Source organism: Mchenga conophoros, linkage group LG12, assembly GCF_057382185.1.
Source record: "Mchenga conophoros isolate Kocher_MC1m ecotype Shallow Benthic linkage group LG12, M_conophoros_male_GT1.1, whole genome shotgun sequence".
NCBI lineage: Eukaryota > Metazoa > Chordata > Actinopteri > Cichliformes > Cichlidae > Mchenga > Mchenga conophoros.
The window spans coordinates 18425365-18444401 of NC_140537.1; the positions used below are offsets into that span (position 1 = coordinate 18425365).

At 38.4% G+C, this 19037-nt stretch overlaps 1 protein-coding gene across 3 annotated transcripts in view; it reads left to right on the forward strand.

Moving 5' to 3' along the window:
- edil3a (EGF like and discoidin domains 3a) overlaps nucleotides 1-19037 on the forward strand; it is a 132071-nt gene that overhangs the window by 17733 nt on the left and 95301 nt on the right. The window contains exon 2 of one of the 3 annotated variants that reach the window (XM_085294147.1): nucleotides 14413-14439. The exons of 1 other annotated variant lie outside the window; for it this stretch is intronic. In XM_085294147.1, the coding sequence (XP_085150273.1) occupies nucleotides 14413-14439 (27 nt within the window). Of the gene's footprint in view, nucleotides 1-14409; nucleotides 14440-19037 lie in introns of all 3 variants that reach the window. One more of the 3 variants, XM_085294146.1, reaches the window with a different exon arrangement.

Consider the following 19037-nt stretch of genomic DNA (forward strand, 5'->3'; position numbering starts at 1 on the left):
TACGTCCATCCCATGGGGAATGGGAGCAAAAACAAAAGTGTTGCGTTTATATTTTTGTTCAGTGTACATTAGGTGCCAACAGGAGGCCAAACAATAGCACAGGCATGCACTAGCTGTTATTATTGACCTCATCACCCCAGCTTATTTTCCTTTATAAGAGTCATATTTATGAACTCTGTGTTTCAGATCAAAATTCAGAACTGTGAAAGCATGGTCATCATCTTTAATAGGATATTTAATATCAGCCTAAAGGGATACTAAACCTGAAATAAGTACTGCAGCATTTAACTTTCTCTTGAACACTTTGTATAAGTAACATAAAATAAAACAAAGTATAAAATCAGCTGAGATCGTTCGGAGGTTAGTTAAACAGCAGAATCACTTTGGTGTTGGGAAGTGCTATTTGGGCTGTTTTCCAGCTTTAATGCCTCTGTCTTTAATGGCCTTGTGTAATACATAAACACGTAAGGAACAAGCTTGTGTTCCTCATTACGATGGGTATTTTTGTCAGTGTGTGGAACTGCAGCCTCCGAGTTTTATATTGTTAAATGTTAAGTTTGACAGTGTGTCTCAGGCCATGTTATGGAGTCATTTAAAAGTAATGTAACAATATGTTTGCAAAGAATTGCTTTCTCCAGGGAATAATTAAGTAACGTAATGCAATACTTGTGAAAAAAAAGCAGCCACTACTATTTAATAGAATAGATGCTTGAGAAAGGACACTAACATGATAACCCACACTTAAATTTTGATGCTGTGTATTTCAATGCAACTAGTGTGTCAAGGAAAGACTTTATATAAAAGAGGATTGCTTAGGCACAGTGCATTGTTGGGTCTGCTGGTTGAACCACTCAGTCATTATCCCTTGGATAGGGCTGAAAGATGTTAAATCCAAATTGTAAGTACTAGATTAATAAGACATTCATGACAGGTGCATGATATGAGCAGTGAATACTTTTCCCTGTCAGTTAAGGTCGTGCTTCTGCATCTGTGTATCAAAGATTTTTTTAAGGACCTCTTAATTGTTTCAAATCTAAAATGTTTTTGTTGTTCTGTAACCGTTGCATACATTTGTTCTGTAGTCATGGTTCATACTATAGTGGTTCACCTCAGAAAAAGCTAGATCCCAAGTTGCTGGAAAAAAAATCCTGTGAACCCTCTAGGCCTTGGGCTGAGTGCATTATCGCTGCCCCTGGCCCATGATGAGGAGAAGTATCGATCTTATCCTCAGACGAAAGCCCCCTGTGCACCTCTGCAGGGCTTAGTGCTGGCTGAGGCAGGATGCACAGTAATGAGAACAGTAGAGGGCAGAATGGGGGACCAGCTTATTGCTAACAAGGATGGAGACCTTTACACAAAAGAAAAGAAATAAGCTAGATGGGCATTTCTTTAAAACCCCTCCCTCTCTTCAAGCCACTCTACTTTTTCTTTCTCTAAGCACAGTTTAGGTCTTAACCACACCACGGACTCTAGCCTTGATGGTCTTATCTGGAATTTTGAGCTCCTGTGGGAATATATCTCTGTACAGAGTGGCTAAAAAATAAATTTAGCACACTCCCACTATGAAGTCAGAGAAGCAGTAGAGGCAAGAAAAGAGCAAGAAAGTGATTTCAGCATAACCAAACTTATAAAATTCAGAGGATGCTCCTGGCTGGCAAGAGAGATCTCCAATCCTTTGAGCTCCATTTTTGGATGCTTTTGTGGTAACAGAAGTTGCTTTATGACAAGGACTCCAAAGACAGATTTTTGGGTGTGCAGGCCTTAGAGGTGATGATTACATTTGATGATACCTCAGGCCTCACGCTGACTGGAGCTCAACCAAACCATACGAATTATGGGATGTGAATTTTGGATCATAAATGCTTTTAACATATAGTGATCAAAGTTGTAACAGAGTTGAAACAACTGTTTGTTTAATGCCTAACAACAGATTTAAAAGCCCCCCACAAATAAACGAGAAATAATTTGCTTTTCTTATGTATTATGTATGATTCTCTCTGCATTTTAGCCAGTGTTGGAAACACATCTGTGCCTCCTTCCTTACGAGGGTGGGGAATATATTGAACGCATAGTTTGCCACAGCTACACCTCTTGCTGTTGTTTATTGGAACTCTCTTAGAAAATACAGAAAAAGAGAGATTGAGTTGCTTCTGAATTTAGATTTAACAGTTAATAAAGTAAATGTATCCAATTGCCTGGTTCAATTAAATACTGTTCTGTTTTGTTTGGTTTCAATTTCCCCTTTTATTGCATGTTAGTTTAAAATGAGAAACTTATAATGAAACAAAGTAGTGCTTAAATGCAAAGAAATGCTTGCATTGGTTACTTAGATCAAAACACTGGCGTGACTGTATTCGTCAATGGGTTCACATTTAAGCGTATTAGGAAAAATTATATTTGCAGGCCATATCATAAAGCATGACATCTCCCATGACAGCTCAAAAAATATCAACACACTTTGCAGGTTGTAAATGCCTTAAGAATAAGTAAAAAAGCTGAACTAATATCAAACATCAACAGACTTAAATTTCCTTGTTATAAAGTAAAACCTGACTGAGCCCTTTGTTTGACCTCCTTACTTCCAGTAGATATAGAAATCTGTTTAACTCAGAGGGGGGCGGTGTAAAGGAATGTGCTCACCAACTGTCTGACTTAATAGGAGCACCTAAGGTTTCTTTCATCCTCAAATGTCCCTGCAGCAAAGGCGTAGATATCGTCTCTCTGGACCAGGACCTTCGATAAGCTTTCACAGACTTGGTGGCCAGTGTGAGCTCTGTTATCGTTTACCCATTTCATCTGTGTGATGTGCTGCTTCCTTTAGATCTCTCTCTTCTGTCTCGCTTCTCTGGTGACTTTAATTCCAGTCCACATTCCTGTATGTTAATTTTTTTTCTACTTCTCTTTGTGCCTTTATCTTTATAAGGCAGTTTCTGAACGGTAGTTTGCATACGTGTTCAGCTTACCAGGACCACACTGTCTGTCTTTATAGTTTTCCATGGATGTTTAGCATTTTCAGCCCTCTCAAACATATTCGCTCTCTTCTTACTTTCCCCTCCCTGAGGCCAAACCAAGTTTATTCCCTCTAGCTATTACATCCAATTAAGGAGGAGTGAGAATTTCACCCCTCCTCCCTTTTCTCTACACTAACAATACAGTGGAATGAGTCGGAAGGTTCTCCTCTCTTGTTTGATGTGAACAAATTATTCTTTAGCTACACACTTCAAAAGGAAACCAAGATTTAGTTTATATTTTCCCTGCTTTGTCATTTGGTGAACACAATGAAAAATGAGACCTCTTGACGTGGATTGATTCCTTTTTAATTTCAGATATTCTCCTCCAGCTTGACAAATACTACAGTAGTTTGACACTATAATAGAGTAATTAAATTAAATTAAACGGGTCACAAGTTGTAATCATGTAGCCAAGCTTCCTTGCTTTAAGCAATGAAAATACTGGTTACTCAATGAAATTTGTGATACCAAGGTTTTTTTTTTCTTTTTAATAAAGAGTAGAGCAAGATGGCACTGGTGTTCAGGTGGTTTAAATAGCATAAAACATACAGTAACAAAAGTGTAGGGCGCTGGTTTATCTCAGTGGGACGAGCAGGCGACCATAGCTGCTGGCCCGGGTTCGAGTCTGGCCCTTTGCTGCACGTCTTCTCCACTCTCTTTCCTTTCAGTCTTTACTATATCTATTAATGGCAGAAAAAAACAGCGTAAGTGAAAGGTGTATATATTTGACAACACTTTTTATTTTAGATTTTCTGAGGGAGAGTTGGTTTCTGTAGGCTAGTAGATGTTTCTCAGCTTTCCTCTATGACTTTAAGCCAATAATTATGATATTCTGTTAAATGAACACTGTGTATTAACAATGTATTAACTTGTAGCATTGTATTAACATTGCGTTACACGTGGGCAGGCCTGCTAACTGTTGTTAATATTAATCATAGCCGCTAGCTATTACCTTAATGATAACGTAACAGATGGCTAATGTAGTAACCATATCACTGCTAATAGTTAGATGGCTAACGTTAATGTGTGCGTTGGCTTCTTTAATATTTATGGTAGCTGTTCAATTTCTTGACATTCCTCTTAAAGTGTTGTTCAGTATTGTGAATGCCAGCTACTTCCGTTACTAGTGAGTGACAGAGCTGCGTGCCTGCCTATCTGCAGTAGAGCTATATGTTGTAACAACAGGAGGAAGCGAACACAGCGCTCATCCTGCTGTGAACGAGTATCTAAGCTGATACTCTAATTGTTAGTATTTGAAAACCCTAACATAAGCTTTGCTCTTATGTATCAGTATCACAGTGTGTAACAGTATCAGGTGTGTTGGTAATATACAGGGTGGGCCATTTATATGGATACACCGTAATAAAATGGGAATGGTTGGTGATATTAAAGTCCTGTTTGTGGCACAGTAGTATATGTGAGGGGGCAAACTCCTCAAGATGGGTGGTGACCATGGTGGCCATTTAGAAGTCGGCCATCTTGGATACAACTTTTGTTTTTTCAATAGGAAGTGGGCCATGTGACACATCAAACTTATTGGTAATGTCATAAGAAAAACAATGGTGTGCTTGGTTTCAACGTAACTTTACTCATATATACTAATGTGCCACAAACAGGACTTTAATATCACCACCCATTCCCATGTTATTACGGTGTATCCATATAAATGGCCCACCCTGAATATGCCAGTCATGCTGACTTACAGTGTTGTCTTTTTCCTTGTTTTTTCCCCCACTATTTATGAGCCAAATCTCTGGATGAACAATTCTTCTACCTTCAGAGGCCCTTCAGTTGAATATAAAGCACCACCGCACAAGGGGAAAGCGGTCCTGATGACCTTTAAGTGCCTTTTCCTTCTTCAAAGTCTGTGCCATCAAAAATTCTTTTCCTACAAAATAATTTTTAGGAACTAAACAGCTACTGTGATCCTGGGCGTTGTTTCTCATACTGTCAGTGTCAAGTAGTGAATTTTATATATAACAGATGGCGGCTCTGGTAGGTGTTTGCCTTAAGTACATCCCAAAGCCCATGACAGCAGATTTCTGTGCCACAAATTATACAACTGACACATTTGACAGTTTAGTGTATCATATGAGTGTACAGGCGTTATACAACCTGACTTAAAAAAAAGACATAAAAATAAAATAAAACAAATAACCTCACTGTGTCAGTTCAGCTGTTCTAGAGCTTTTATTATTTTTTTGTGAAAGACAATAGCAGTTAACCTTTAGAGTTCCATCTCAGATAATTGAAGTAAACACAGGTTTCTGATACAAAGGGGTGGAAAATTACCATAAAATTTTAGGAAAGAGCTTCTGCTGCATAATGGGGTTGTGCGCTCTACCACTCAGGGACCTCATTTGCTTTTGTTTATTGGTTGTACAACACAGAATATGCCCTGCATACATAAGAGTGAAAACAGCTTTTTTTAAAAAAAATATTTGACCAATTTATGAGTGGAGATGCAAATCACATCTACCTGAGAACGATGTATAAAAAATGGCCATAGCTACCACGTCACTCACCAGTTTGTGGGTGACACAATAGTGACAATGTCATAGACTCATTATAAAGCCTTGAGATTAGTTTTTTTAATAGTTTTTTTCAATCACAATTTCTGAATAATTTCCTCTTCTGACCTTTAAAATTACAAACATTTACAAAATGGATTTAATATTTTATTCAATATGACCAAAAATGAAATGAATCACTGAACCCAAAAGAATCGCTACTCCTCCTGCTGTATTGTTCAAATGACTTTCAACTTTTATAACTGCGGAGCTGAATTAACTACTATCTCACTGATGTTCTGGTTTATGAAAGGTTTACACCAGTTTACAGCAGAAGAAGAAGAATACCCAGAGGTTACCTGGCCATCTGTTCTTTTATCAGTTAGTTTTGTGATATTAAAGTCTTTGCCAAGGAATCTCAATAAACAGAGTGTTAGTCAGTTAATGATTGTCTTTTTAAGAGTATCAAAAGTTAAAATGCAAATGAATCGTTTTGTTATGGCACTGAAGGGCACTTGCTTGTTTTAGTTTTCTATCTCTTACCTTTCAATCAATCACATTTCATTTGTAAAGGGTTTCAGTAACCAGCATGAGAGTTTTCATTTTATTGATAATTGCCTGTTAGGCTGTCAGATTTTTTTCCTGTTACTGTATTCTTGTGGTAGAATTCAATAAATCATACAGACTAAGTTACCTTCAAGAACATATGTTATTATGTTGACACTTTGTTTTGCACACTGACTCTAAGACTAAGAAACATATCGATTCCATGTCAAAAAAACAGTATGAATCAAACCTTGGATATGTCTGCGCTCTGTATTGACCACATTACAAAAACACTTCTCTGCAGACAGACTCATCCATGGGGTTTTCATTATCTTATGCTTGGAATAGCAATTTGATGCTCTATTTGACTGAGCACCTCTTCCACATGCATTCACATACAGTTTGTCGTATTATTAGTTTCAGGAATTTTACATTTCTTTTTAATTGAATTTTTTCAATCAGTCATACTTTAAAAAAATGAGAATCTGTCTTATATTACGGCTCTGTGTTTGCCCACATCAGTTTCTTAATTCTGAACACAATATGTACCTTGTGCGTTATTGTGAATATGTTGCCATATGGTTTGAATACTTGCTACAGAAAAAGAAAATCCTTATATTTAAGTCTCCTAAACTTGTGTCTTAAGAGAGACACATAATTGCAGCAGATATATGAATAACATAGCTAAATGCCATTATCATACAGACGCACCAGCTACTTTGCAGGTACACCTTAATAGCACCTGGTTGGATCACCTTTTGCTTTCAGGACAAACTTAATTCTTTGTGGCACAGATTTAGAAAAGTGCTGGAAACATTCCTCAAAGATTCTGGACCATATTGATATGATAGCATCATGTAGCTGTTAAAGATTTGTCAGCTGCACATCTATGATGTGAATCTTCCATCCCAAAGGGGCTCTATTGGATTGAGTTCTGGAGACTTGTGGAGGCCATTTGAGTACAGTGAACTCATTCTCATGTTCCAGAAACCAGTTTGAGATTATTTGAGCTCTGTGAATTGGCATGTTATCCAGCTGGAAGCAGCCATTGGAAGATTGGTACACTGTGATAATAAAGGGAAGGACTTTGTCAGCAATTGGCCCAAAGATTGCCAAGAAAATATCCCCCAGGCCATTACACTACCATCACAGGCCTAAACGAGTGATACAAGGCAGGATGAATCTATGCTTTAATGTTATTAATACCAAATTCTGACCCCCATCATCTGAATGTCACAGCAGAAATTGAGACTCATCAGAGCAGTCTGTGCAAATTGTAGCCTCGTTTTTTCTTCTTCTTAGCTGGCAGGAGTAGGATCCAGTATGGATTTCTGCTGCTGTAGTACATCTGTTTCAAACTTCAGCATGTAGTGCGTTCATGCTTTTCTCCATACATTGGCTGGGGTTATTCGAGTTACTGTTGTCTTACAATAATCTCAAAGAAGTCTGGCCATTCTCCTCTGACTTCTGGCATTAACAAAGGCAATTTTGCCTAGAGGACTGCCGCTCACTGGGTATTTTCTATTTTGGACCGTTTTCTGTAAACCCTAGAGAAGGTTCTGTGGGAAATACTCCAACTACCATGCCACATTCAAAGCCACTTAAAAGTGGCTTTCTTTTCCATTCTGCTCAGGTTGAATTTCAGCAGGTCATCCTTTATTTTGATGACTAAAGAAAGCTAAAGTTGCATATTCTTATCACACTGGCATTAAACATCATTGCATTCATTATGGGTCCACTGTACTGGTCTAAGGCTACAAAGCCACAAAGCCACAGGGCAATGGACAGCGACTTGTCCATTGCCCTTTCCACCGTCACTCCACAATGCACAAGAATTGTTAATTCTCAAATAGTCTTTATAAAATTTGCACACAAAGATCACCTAACAGATCTTTGCCATTGTCCTGAAGGTCAACTCATACTTAACATTTTATGAGCACTTTTCAGTTTTGACAAGAATCACTACTTCTCCTTGGTTATTGATAACATAGCAAGATTAATTTGTCTTGGATATGACTCTTTGTGAGTTTCTCCAACTTCATTTTTTTGCAATACAGTCAGCAAAACACAACTTTCTTTGTGCACTTGCACATAACAGCCACAATTCACATAACCTCTGAATTTTGATGGATTGTTTATTTAAAAAATAATTTTAAGCCACATGTCCTGTATATCCGTTTAATAAAACAGTGTAAGTATTTCTGTGCTGTATCAGGAAACACAGCTGTACAGCTGAAGTATTTTGCCAGAAACTTTCCAATGAGATTTTTTTTTCATACCTCCTGCCCCATTTTTCACAATATATCTACTCCTGTTTTATTACATAGAGGTTGTAATGGTGCATAAAGCATGCCTAGAAGTCATATGAATTGTTGGGATAAGTGTCTGACATCTTTCTGTAGGGAGGTGCCTTTCTTTTCCATTCTAAACCACATGTCAAAGAGCCCCACATTAAGGGTATACTTTACCCTGCACTCCTGCTCCGCTGACAAAAAAGTAAAATGAGGATGGATGGGTTATTTACTTACAGAGAGATGGTGCTTACCACTCCACTTGATATAAAGGGTTGTGCTACTGCATTCTTCCTTGTCATTAGTTGGAAAACAACTAATGATAAGGAAGTGCCTCAACAATGCCTCCCTAATTATTGTTGGTATTGTGTCTGTGAGTCATTTCACAGTTAGCCACCCACTCCATAGCTGGATGATTTAATGTTAATAAGCACCGTAGTGATGGAACAAACACTTTTAAGGGTGCTCTTATGTGGGAGATAGATGTGCAATGAGCATCTGTTCATGGTTTGTGTGTGTGTGTGTTTGTGTGTGTTTGTGGAGCACAGGGAAAGGTGATATCTTTAGTGCAAATGTAGAACATGTATAAAGGCTGCCATATGTGCTGCAGTGCCACTAACTAAATCCTATTTGCAACAAACCACTTTAGACATTTGTTTCTTTTATTCACTGTGAGAAGAAGTAAAATGATATTTTCACACATAAATACTGATGGTCTTCATGGGAAGCTGTGCTGATATCAGTAAATGTCTTATAAGCGAAACAAAGTCTCAAGCGTTTACACTTTCAGAGTCCAGAGGACTTTTCTAAACATCTTAACCATGCAAAGTGTAAATGATTATTGCCTGTATTGTGTCTCATAGAAATGATACCTTTACCTAGAATCACCATTTGAAGCTGTCTGTGATGATTTATGACATTGCTAGTCTGCAGGTGACTAAAAGTGTGACTGTGATAATTACTATTGCTCATTTATGGCTGAAAACACATGGAACCTTTTAAGCTGCAGGTTGAGTCATGCACTAATTAAATGCAGGTCTGTGGCAAATTAAACTGGTTTGTGTGATAATTTTATGGATCTTTTTTTTTTTAAGCTACTGTATGCTAATTAAGGCTGAGCATATCTCCTACTTACCACCAAATGTTGGGAAGAAGCATGGGAACTCTAACAAAAGTTTTACTGCTTGAGATAACTACAGTAGAGCTACTTGGCACACAGAAAAAAGGATTTGTCAGCTCCAGCAAGGAGGTGTCTGGGCTGCCATCATTAGCACTGACAGCCGACTGTCATATTTGATGCTACACTGCTAAATGGGAATACGATCCATTACCCGGATCGTTTTTCGACTTTGCCATGGCTTCACTGGCCATGACAGTGAGAGTGATAAGCTTTACAGAGCCTTTATTTTCGACAGAACTCGGGTTTACCTCTTTCTGGTTAACGTTATTGGGTTTTCAGTTGATCAGCCCTAATTAAGCACTAAAAAAGTTTGCAGTAGGTATAGCTGAAAGGCAACCTACTGAATCAGATCAAACTTCTCCATTAGCTTGTTATCTCTTAAAAAAACTGGATAGTAATTTGCCTTACTGATGTAAGGGGCATCCACTCAAACACCCGCTGGATATCCTTGTAAAAAACTACCATCAAAATGAGGTTCCTACACAACCTTTCCAGAATACAAAGCACCAGTGAGGGTCAGTGTCAACACAACAGCATAAAACAGTCAGTGGCTCCCACGACTGTGTAATGCACTGCTATCATAATAACAGTGCAATCATTGTGTTAACCCCTTACCCTGACAAATGCAGGTACATCAAAACAATAACGCTGTCTTTAGTATTGAAGTGTTGTAGGGTTATAAGGCTAATGGTAATGGTTAGGAAAAAACACTGAAATACATTAAATATTTCATGCAACCTAGCCCCACTCAAAGTCCAAATGTATTTATCGATTCACATTAAGCCTAACAGACAAATAATTCTCTGTTTCTTTGCTTTTTGTTTTAGACGTTTGCTCAGCAGCAGTTTCTGGAAAATGACTGCTGGTTAACAATGAACCTTAATGGAGAGTGCATCAGTCAGTATGTTACACTTGCTCTGCTGTGTGTTAGAAGACATTCAATTGGGAATTTGGCTGCAGTAAAATTCTCTGTACACAGAGAATAGAAGAAGAATAGAACAATAAATAGATGTAAAGGGCTTACTTGCTGACAAAAAGAAGAGTGCAAAAATGAAGTCACGAGTTCATGGATTTGCTGCTTTGGACGTGCCAGGACTTTAGAAGGCATTATTTACTTTCCATCTTGTGGAACGTGGTGTTAGAAATGCCTTTCATTTTTGGCACAAGTGTAGAACTTTGGGACATTGCAGATGTGACTTTTACTTACATGTTAACATTAAAAAAAGTAAATACAAATTCAGAATAACACTTTCGCCTTCTGTTATGTGGAACTGGAACAGGGCCAGTTTGTGTTTTAACTTTAAATTTTCTAGTGAACTCAACTAAAGGGGTGAAATTCTTCGTGAATCAGACTGAGTGACTGTGAAGGCCACAGAATGTATTTCACATCATTGTTATAATTCTCAGCCTTCAGTGACCCATGTGCATTATCGCTGAACAGGCTACGTACTGTTGGCATTCTTTTGGTCCACATTGCATAACCCTCAAGGTTTTCATGGATACGTTTATGTGTGTAAAACAAGCTGTAAATACTAAAGGTCACAGCCATTTAACTCTACTAACTAAACTGTACTAGCTGATTTCTGTTGGTCAGTCATTGATTTAAATGCTTCTTGCAAACAAAGTTACTAAATCAAAATGGCTTATCATATTAAGGAATGTGAGTGTACTGTGTACATATTTACCCATCGTGGTAAAAAAATTGGTGAACCCTATTGTTTAATATATAAAGGGGTATCTTCACCCTTATATGAATGTGTATGTACAGTATGCATGTTCTGCATAGTTTTTATGCTTGTTCATCTTGTGCACTTGCTCCTCTATCTCCACTGAACACCTTGAGGTCATATCAATTCAGGAAAGCCTGACTGGTTCCTATTTAGATTATGGATGGTTATTACTGCCTCCTGGCTGTCAGTCAGATTAAACCAATATGTCCCGGGATAGAGGCTTATCATCTCATAGAGAGTACCTTCTCCTAGTAAAAAGGAGGGGCCATTTAAATAAGCCATCTCCAGAACCTTCCATGTTCTACAAATTTATTAATGTGGTCTGAAGAAATATCAATGCATCAAGTATTTATTGTACAGCAATATGCTTGGTATTGCCCTTGTCTGTCAGTTTACTTTATGGATTTGTCTCAATAATATAGGACTATACCACAAGAATTACACTGTTGCCCATTCCTGTGTTTGCTCCTGCAGTAAACAAATATAATACCAGGTTCAGGGAGGAGAAAGACAAGACAGCGAAAGGAGTGCATGGGAAGGCGAAACACACACTTTCAAAAAGTTAACTGTGTGCATGCAATGTATTTTTGTGTCTTCATATGGGAAGAACTGACAATAAGCCATACTGTAGAATGACCCACGTAATATTTATAGCTTGCTGGCTAGCAGAACAGCTGTGTTTTTACCACTTTTTGATATAGACGAACCAATAGATTTTTAATAGATCCAGCCAATCTGGTAAGGCTCTAATGACAGCTTTTGACAAGATTTGTTGGATTTGCAGGATTTTATGAATAGAAAATATATCAACATTCAGTTTGTCAGTCATTTTTGAATCAGCATACAGCAATTCTTTGTTTTCTGTTGTAGAGATTTCATGTAATGACTTTGTTTTAACATTTTAGCATAAAATTAGAGGCACTTTCTCAAGAATGTTAGTAACAGTTTTTAAGTTGTGGTTAAGAATGATATTTATTGAAACAATGCCTATCTGGGTAGAATTCATGATAAGAACACAACCATTATGATGCCAATAATTTACTGTTGGCATTAAACACGTCACAATCAGACCTCACATGCATCAAAATGCATACCATCAATTCAGACTCCCTCTCTAAGAGGTTCAGCATTAATGCACAACATCTCTGCTGCTACTGATTTCAGGAAGTCAGCGAATAATCTGACAACAACAAAAGTGACTCCGCCTCGGTTTCCCAGTCAAAACTTTGCACTTTCACCATTTTAGTCTAGCTGAACGTGTAGGTAATCTTTAATACATATTTTTATTGTTTATTTTTTGTCCACAGTTTATCCCGATGCTCACTGCTGTGGGAAATAAGCTATGTGATTCAGCTAACACTGGGTGTTTTGTTATTTTTATGGAGAACACCAACAATTAGAGACATAAATTTTGCCAACCCACTGTACTTTCAATATTTTATGCACTCTTATGATTCACCACTTCAACACTTGGATAAACATAAAACCCATCCTTTTATGCATCTCTGTCTTCTCAGCATGTGTATTTATGTGTGGGTGTGAATAGTTGTCTGCACTCTGAGGCATATGTTGTTGTTTTTTTTGCCTTTATCAAGTGTGCAGTTTTGTGTGTGTGCACATGCGTGTGCACACACACAAAACTGTGTCTGAGGGCTTGCAAGTGTGCGTCTTGACCCTTATGGTGAGGCTGAAGAGAAAACGGGCGCAGAAAGAAAACCACACTAAGTGAACCGTGGAATGCGCTCGGTTTGGGGATTACATTGGCCCGTGCGCATGGTAAAACACAAAGGAGAGCTTCTGCTGCCAGGCAGATGAGAGGTTGAGAAAGTGCTTGGCTTTGACTCTGTGTGGCTTCAGTTGAAGCTTTCTCTCACAGTCAAAGCAGCATTAAAGGCTGTGGTTCACTCTTTAATTGTATCTGTTTATCACATTTATGACTAAGTGAATCATTTTTCCCTTCAGTTTACAGATGCTGCTGCCTTGATTCCAATCGTATATTTCTGTCTAAAGAGTACCACAACTAGTGATGCACTAAATAATTTGCTAGACATTTAGGAGATGTGTTGAATAAAATAAATAAAAAGAAAACTTATTTAAAATCCCCCGAGAGCACTTTATTTGATTTCCACATCCAAAAACACCACAGGGAGCAGAACCTGACAGAGCGCTGATGTTTGGTTTATAAAAAGAATAAAATCTGGTCTCCAAATGGTTCTGTGTGTTGTGGCTGGAAATGAAACAGATTTCTCAGATGGTTTTGTATATATTTGCACCTGTGTGCAATGCAGGCGCTCTATGTCTGCTTTTCTGCTTATGCAGGCTTCACCCTCTCCATATGTTAATGTCTAATTAGTATTCAGTGCTGTGGATGAAAAAAATGCTCATGACATTGAATCATACTTTAATTAAGCAAGAATTGGTAAGCAACATCATTAGCTATTGAGAAATAATAGACACGTATACTTAATATGCTCTGTACAGCAGCAAATCTCAATACATTCAGGCCTCGTTTGTCCATCCATCCATTTCTGGTTACACATTCTGTTCATCCCCAATAATAATGACAATCATATTTATCATCCTTGAATCTGATGCCCTTGGTTGACTGCCTCTGCATCTGTGCCCAACTTTTGGGCACGTCTTTTGGACCAATTTCACACTAATGATGGAGACAGAGGGTTGTGGTAATGCTAGCAGACAGGCCAAATCTAAGCCACAAAGCTGGACTGGGTCTTGGGAGCCAGGGATGCAGATAGTAAGTAAGTATGCCACAGGGGCTAATCCTACATTGGTCCAGAATGATGAACACATATTAGGGAAAGGTAACAGACCAGGACACGTGTATTGATGGGGCATCAGATGTTCCACTGTGCCAGGTTACGTTTCATGGCAGCACTGGAGAGCATGTCTGTTGGCAGGATATTGTACCCTACAGGTAGCAGGTGTGTCTGCCTTCACATACTGTGTGCTCAAGGGAATTACACTTAAATAAAACTTTGCATATGATAGCACAAAATGTAATTATCAGTACAGCCGAATCTGTTGCAATACAGCTGCGGCATTAAATACATAGTTGTGATGAAGCTAATAGGAATTTTCTCTCTTCCCTTTCCCCCCTTTTTCTCCTTTGTGTCTCAACAGCAGCAGATGGTGAGGAACCAACTTCAGCAGGTGGGAATTTTTTATGCTTGGTAACGTGATTTCCATTCATTTGTTTTCATGCAAGTGTGTGTGTGTAGAGGGGGAGATAGAGAAATGGAACGAGCCAAGCCTCGTCCTTCCTTCATTACTCCTGAGTCTAATTCCTGCATTGATTCCCTGCTCATGCCGGGCCAGAAACAGTCATGATTACATCATTTAGCATTTCACTTCATAAGGCAGTCCTATTTAAACTTCCTCTAATAGTGTGAATCTGAGAAATGTCTTGTCTTTGTCTAGTACAGAGTTTTGAGATTGAGCTCACAGTCCAATTTGGTCCACTGATTGCTTTTGCATGACTGTTTTTCAGTGGAAATGAAATATGGTGGATACCTGAGCCTTTATCATATTTCTCAGGGTGTTTTTTTTCCTTGTGTGTGAGTGCTGATTTTACAATCCATTTACTTAAAAGCAGCATTAATCCATAGCAATTCCAATATGCTTATTCTAGAGTTAATGCAGTGCATCCATAAATACATGCCATTAGCATCAGTCTTGATGTACATTGTATTCACTCCCTATGGAGTGGACTGAGTGTATTCTTTTTTTGCTGGCTCCAATAGATGCTAAAGTATTTATCTCTGAATTATCATATAGATGTTAAAATCATATTTTTAAGGTAGCATATTTGGTATTCCAAAGTACTGCTTCTGATTATTGAAATAACTAATGTAACAAGAGTTTTATTACAAAAGCAAGACCACAGAGGACAACAGTAAACAAGAACCTGATTTATCTTCATCAGTGATGTAATTAAAATGTCACTTCACATCCTCGGGAAGTACTGCAGCTGAATATATAATTCCTCTTTCGTTGCATCCTCAACATCTACAGTAATTGTCTTTGTCTATGTTTCTTTCATTAATGTTAATCCCTGCTGGTTTGTTGGAGATCAAGTAGGTTAAAAAAAGAATGATTTATTTAGATTAGACATAATACCACAGGAATCAAAGTACTTTGCTGCAGCAATGCAAAGAATGTGACACAATAGACAAACTACACAGGCGTCTCAAGGGAATATGTAAGTCCAGTGCAGTGACTGCTGTCTACTTTTGCTACTAAAATAGGTTTGCCTGCTGTATAAACTACTTTTTGGCATCAGCATCTTGCTCTTTGCACAAATACCTATCGTAAATCCTTTTTTCCTAAAGCATTTCAAAGCAACTTTTCGTGTATTATACTCACTTCAGATCAGAGCAGCGAGAACACGGCAAGAAAAAATAATTATGGAGTAAGAAAATGAACTGAATTAGGTTTGACTTGTGACCACTGACCTGGAACTGGACCGAGACAGAAAATAGGACAGAGTGATGAGGAAGGCCAAAGTGCTCATGACAAGTTTGAAGAATTTAGCAAATCAGCTGCTATTTCACAGCATTTCATATCCTTACTCTACACAGCTTTCATACTTTGTCTCCATTCATACAAAGGGGGATATTGTTTGCTGTGTTTGGTTATTATGGTTATTTGGCAGTGTATGAATACTGCCAAGTTATCTACACGGCTTCCCTTTAAAGCAGTGAGTTTATTCTATAAAAGTATCGTTTATTAAGCACCTGATGCGTTTTATGAGCAAAACCAATTTCATCAAAAAAACCACACGGACACGGCTGTTCTTTGATCTGCCTCGGTTGGAGGAATTTAAACTTTTAAGGCCTTTTTACTTCCATTACTAATTGCAGGGGCTGCATAAATTAAACTTTAACAAGAAAACTATATATTTGCTGAATTCTGTTCGCCAAACCTTTATTGCACAATCTCAGCGGTTGCAGTATGTGCAGTCAAAATACCATGGATACTACTGAGACCGAAGAAGCATATTTGAGCATATTTAATTGTAAAACTAACATTTGCCAAGTAGAAAGTTGAATATTAGCTCTCCAGTGAACAAGTTAGAGCCAGCCTTTGTCACATTTTCAGAAATGTTATTGGTAGACTGGGAATTTTATTTAACATATATAATTTAGATTTTGCTAATAAACATTGGAGTTTTTAGAAAGTTTCATGTTTTTTTAAGAGACCCCTGCGAGAAAAGGTACGGCTCTGACATTTTCATGGCATTTAGTCTCTGACAAGACAGCCTTCATTTCCGCTTTTCTTTGGATCTTTCTAGAAGGATGGTGGTCTTCAATGTGACCTCTTCTTTTGAGTGACATATTCCAAAGCATTTTTGTTGCTGCGCGAGTCTTACTACTTTTACCTTCAAGTGTATTTGTCTGACATTGTCAAATCCTGATGGGCGGAAATGGCAGAGTGGGAAGGGCACGGGAGAACAAAAGGCCAAAGACTCACTAAAAGCCCAACCGTCCGGCGGCTCACGCTGAGAGCCTCGATGTAATATTGTTTGTGCAGTGCCAGCTTCCATCAGTTGAAATGCAGGATGGATGCAGTGACCATGAGCCCATGAGCCAGTAAAGTCATCATACAAAAAGGCTAGGTTAAAATACATTTGACGCAATTAGGGCATATCAGATGTCTCAGCAAAGTAGCAGGGTGCAGCTTCTGAGCTGAAGAGCTTAAATGTAAATTTCATACTCTTGAGGCAGGTAAAATGTGTGCGTGTGTGTGCATGTGTGTGTGTTTTCTTTAAAGATATTATGAAAGCCTAACCGTGTGGTTGAATCCTGGCTTGTCATTGTTAACTGGGAACTGTTTAAGATGGCAAAATTGGACATGAAATTCAGAGTTGACAGTCACACAGGCATTTCAGTTTTGTTATTTAAATGTCTACCAAATTTCACTTTTTTAATAGCAGTTGCTGATCTAAGCAGGGTAAGGGCTGCTCGGTGTTGCTGTCAAAAACATCAGGAGTTGCGTACTAATATTTGTGGTGCCAGATTAAAAGCATTTCCTCCCATGTTGCTGCACAGTAACTTTTTCCCTGGGATCAGCAGAAATATGTCACATGGAGACAATACTTTGCCCGACCTGCTCATAACCCTAAACAATGCATGTAACCCAACAAGCAGTAGGAAGATATGGTAAATGGACTGATTCTTATACATCTACTCTCCTGGAGTACTCAAAGCACTGCATACAACATGCCTCATTCACCCCCACTCATACCAGCACTTCTAGACTCAAGTGCAACTAATAAACATTCACACACGTTCACACTCCGATGAACGCATCGGAAGGCAATTTGGGGTTAGTATCTTGCCCAAGGATATTTGGCATGCAGACTGGGGGAGCCAGGAATTGAACCACCAACCTTCCAATCAGTAGCTGATCTGCTCTGCCACCTGAGCCACAGTCACCCCTTCCTAGAAGATATCTTTCCTTTATCTTGGATTTAATTTTCTTTGAAAAAGCTTTAATATATTATTCAGATTGTACATGTTGTTCTCTTTGAGTCTAGAAAAAAACATAATGAGGAAGGGGCTGGGTTCATTCATGTCCATATAAATTCAACTGACTATTAATACCTCAAGCTTTGCAGCTCATCTGTGCTTTCTAAAAATTGACTGCTACCATTATTATTAGCTGTGTCACTTCTTTCAGGCTAAGCAGAGTATGTGCAAAGCATGAAATACTGTCTCCCAAATGCCTGAATTCTTATACATTTGGGGGTGAGCTAATGCTTGTGACAGCAACTGTGACAGAGCACATACGTAGCCTTAAGCCTGAAAATGTCAAATCTCTGTGATTGATCTGCAAGGAAACAAAGGATGCTTTCCTGTGTTTAACCACTGGTCAGGATTTCACAGCTGATTGATTGGCCACTCTTTGCAGTCAGAAAGGAAATCACAATGCCCATGCTGGACACAACACAGGCTTGCATCAATCACTATGCAAGTCTTGGTTTGTACAGCAGGGCAGCAGCTAACATTTAAATTCCCAAGAAAGCTCCCAGTGTTTCCTCCTTGCATTACCCGCAGTGTTAGGATAGTTACTATTAATCTGTAAAGATTTATTATTGTGCTAAAAATACAGTGAGTAATGCAATTATAACAAATTCATCTTAAGGTGTAATTCCTCCTATTTGAATGTCATCACTGCTGCTGAACAAGCTTTACTTTCTTTTTTTTTCTTTTTTTCTTTTTTTGTGTCCCGTTTGGATCTTTAGCCATCAGAATTGTTGTCTTAAGGCCAAGAAAGATGCCAAGCGGATTTATTTTACCAAGTGGATCATCATGGCCTTGCCATATTGGTCCATTTGATTGACCTTTATTATAATTATGAATTTATTTTATTTTCAGTTGCTACAAACGGGACAAATATGACTGGGGGATAGGACAGGGAGAAAGAATGAAAGAAAGAGAGGGAGAGAAAGAAAACCAAAGGGGAGAAGAGACGGTGAGAAGGGGGGGAAGAAAGAAAAAAACAAACAAACAAAAAAAACAAAACACCTGGGTCACCTGTATGGAGAAAAAAAACAGAAGAGAAAGCAAACAACAAAGAGCAACATAATAAAAAAAAACGGCACCATCACAATAAACTAGCTAGCAGTAGATATCAGTAGATACTAAATAATAAACGATATTGTGCAGCACGCAAGATAGACAGCGCACAATGTGCTTTGAGGCAGCAGCCAAGAAAGGTGTAGTCCGCGTCTGTGAATACCCGTGTGT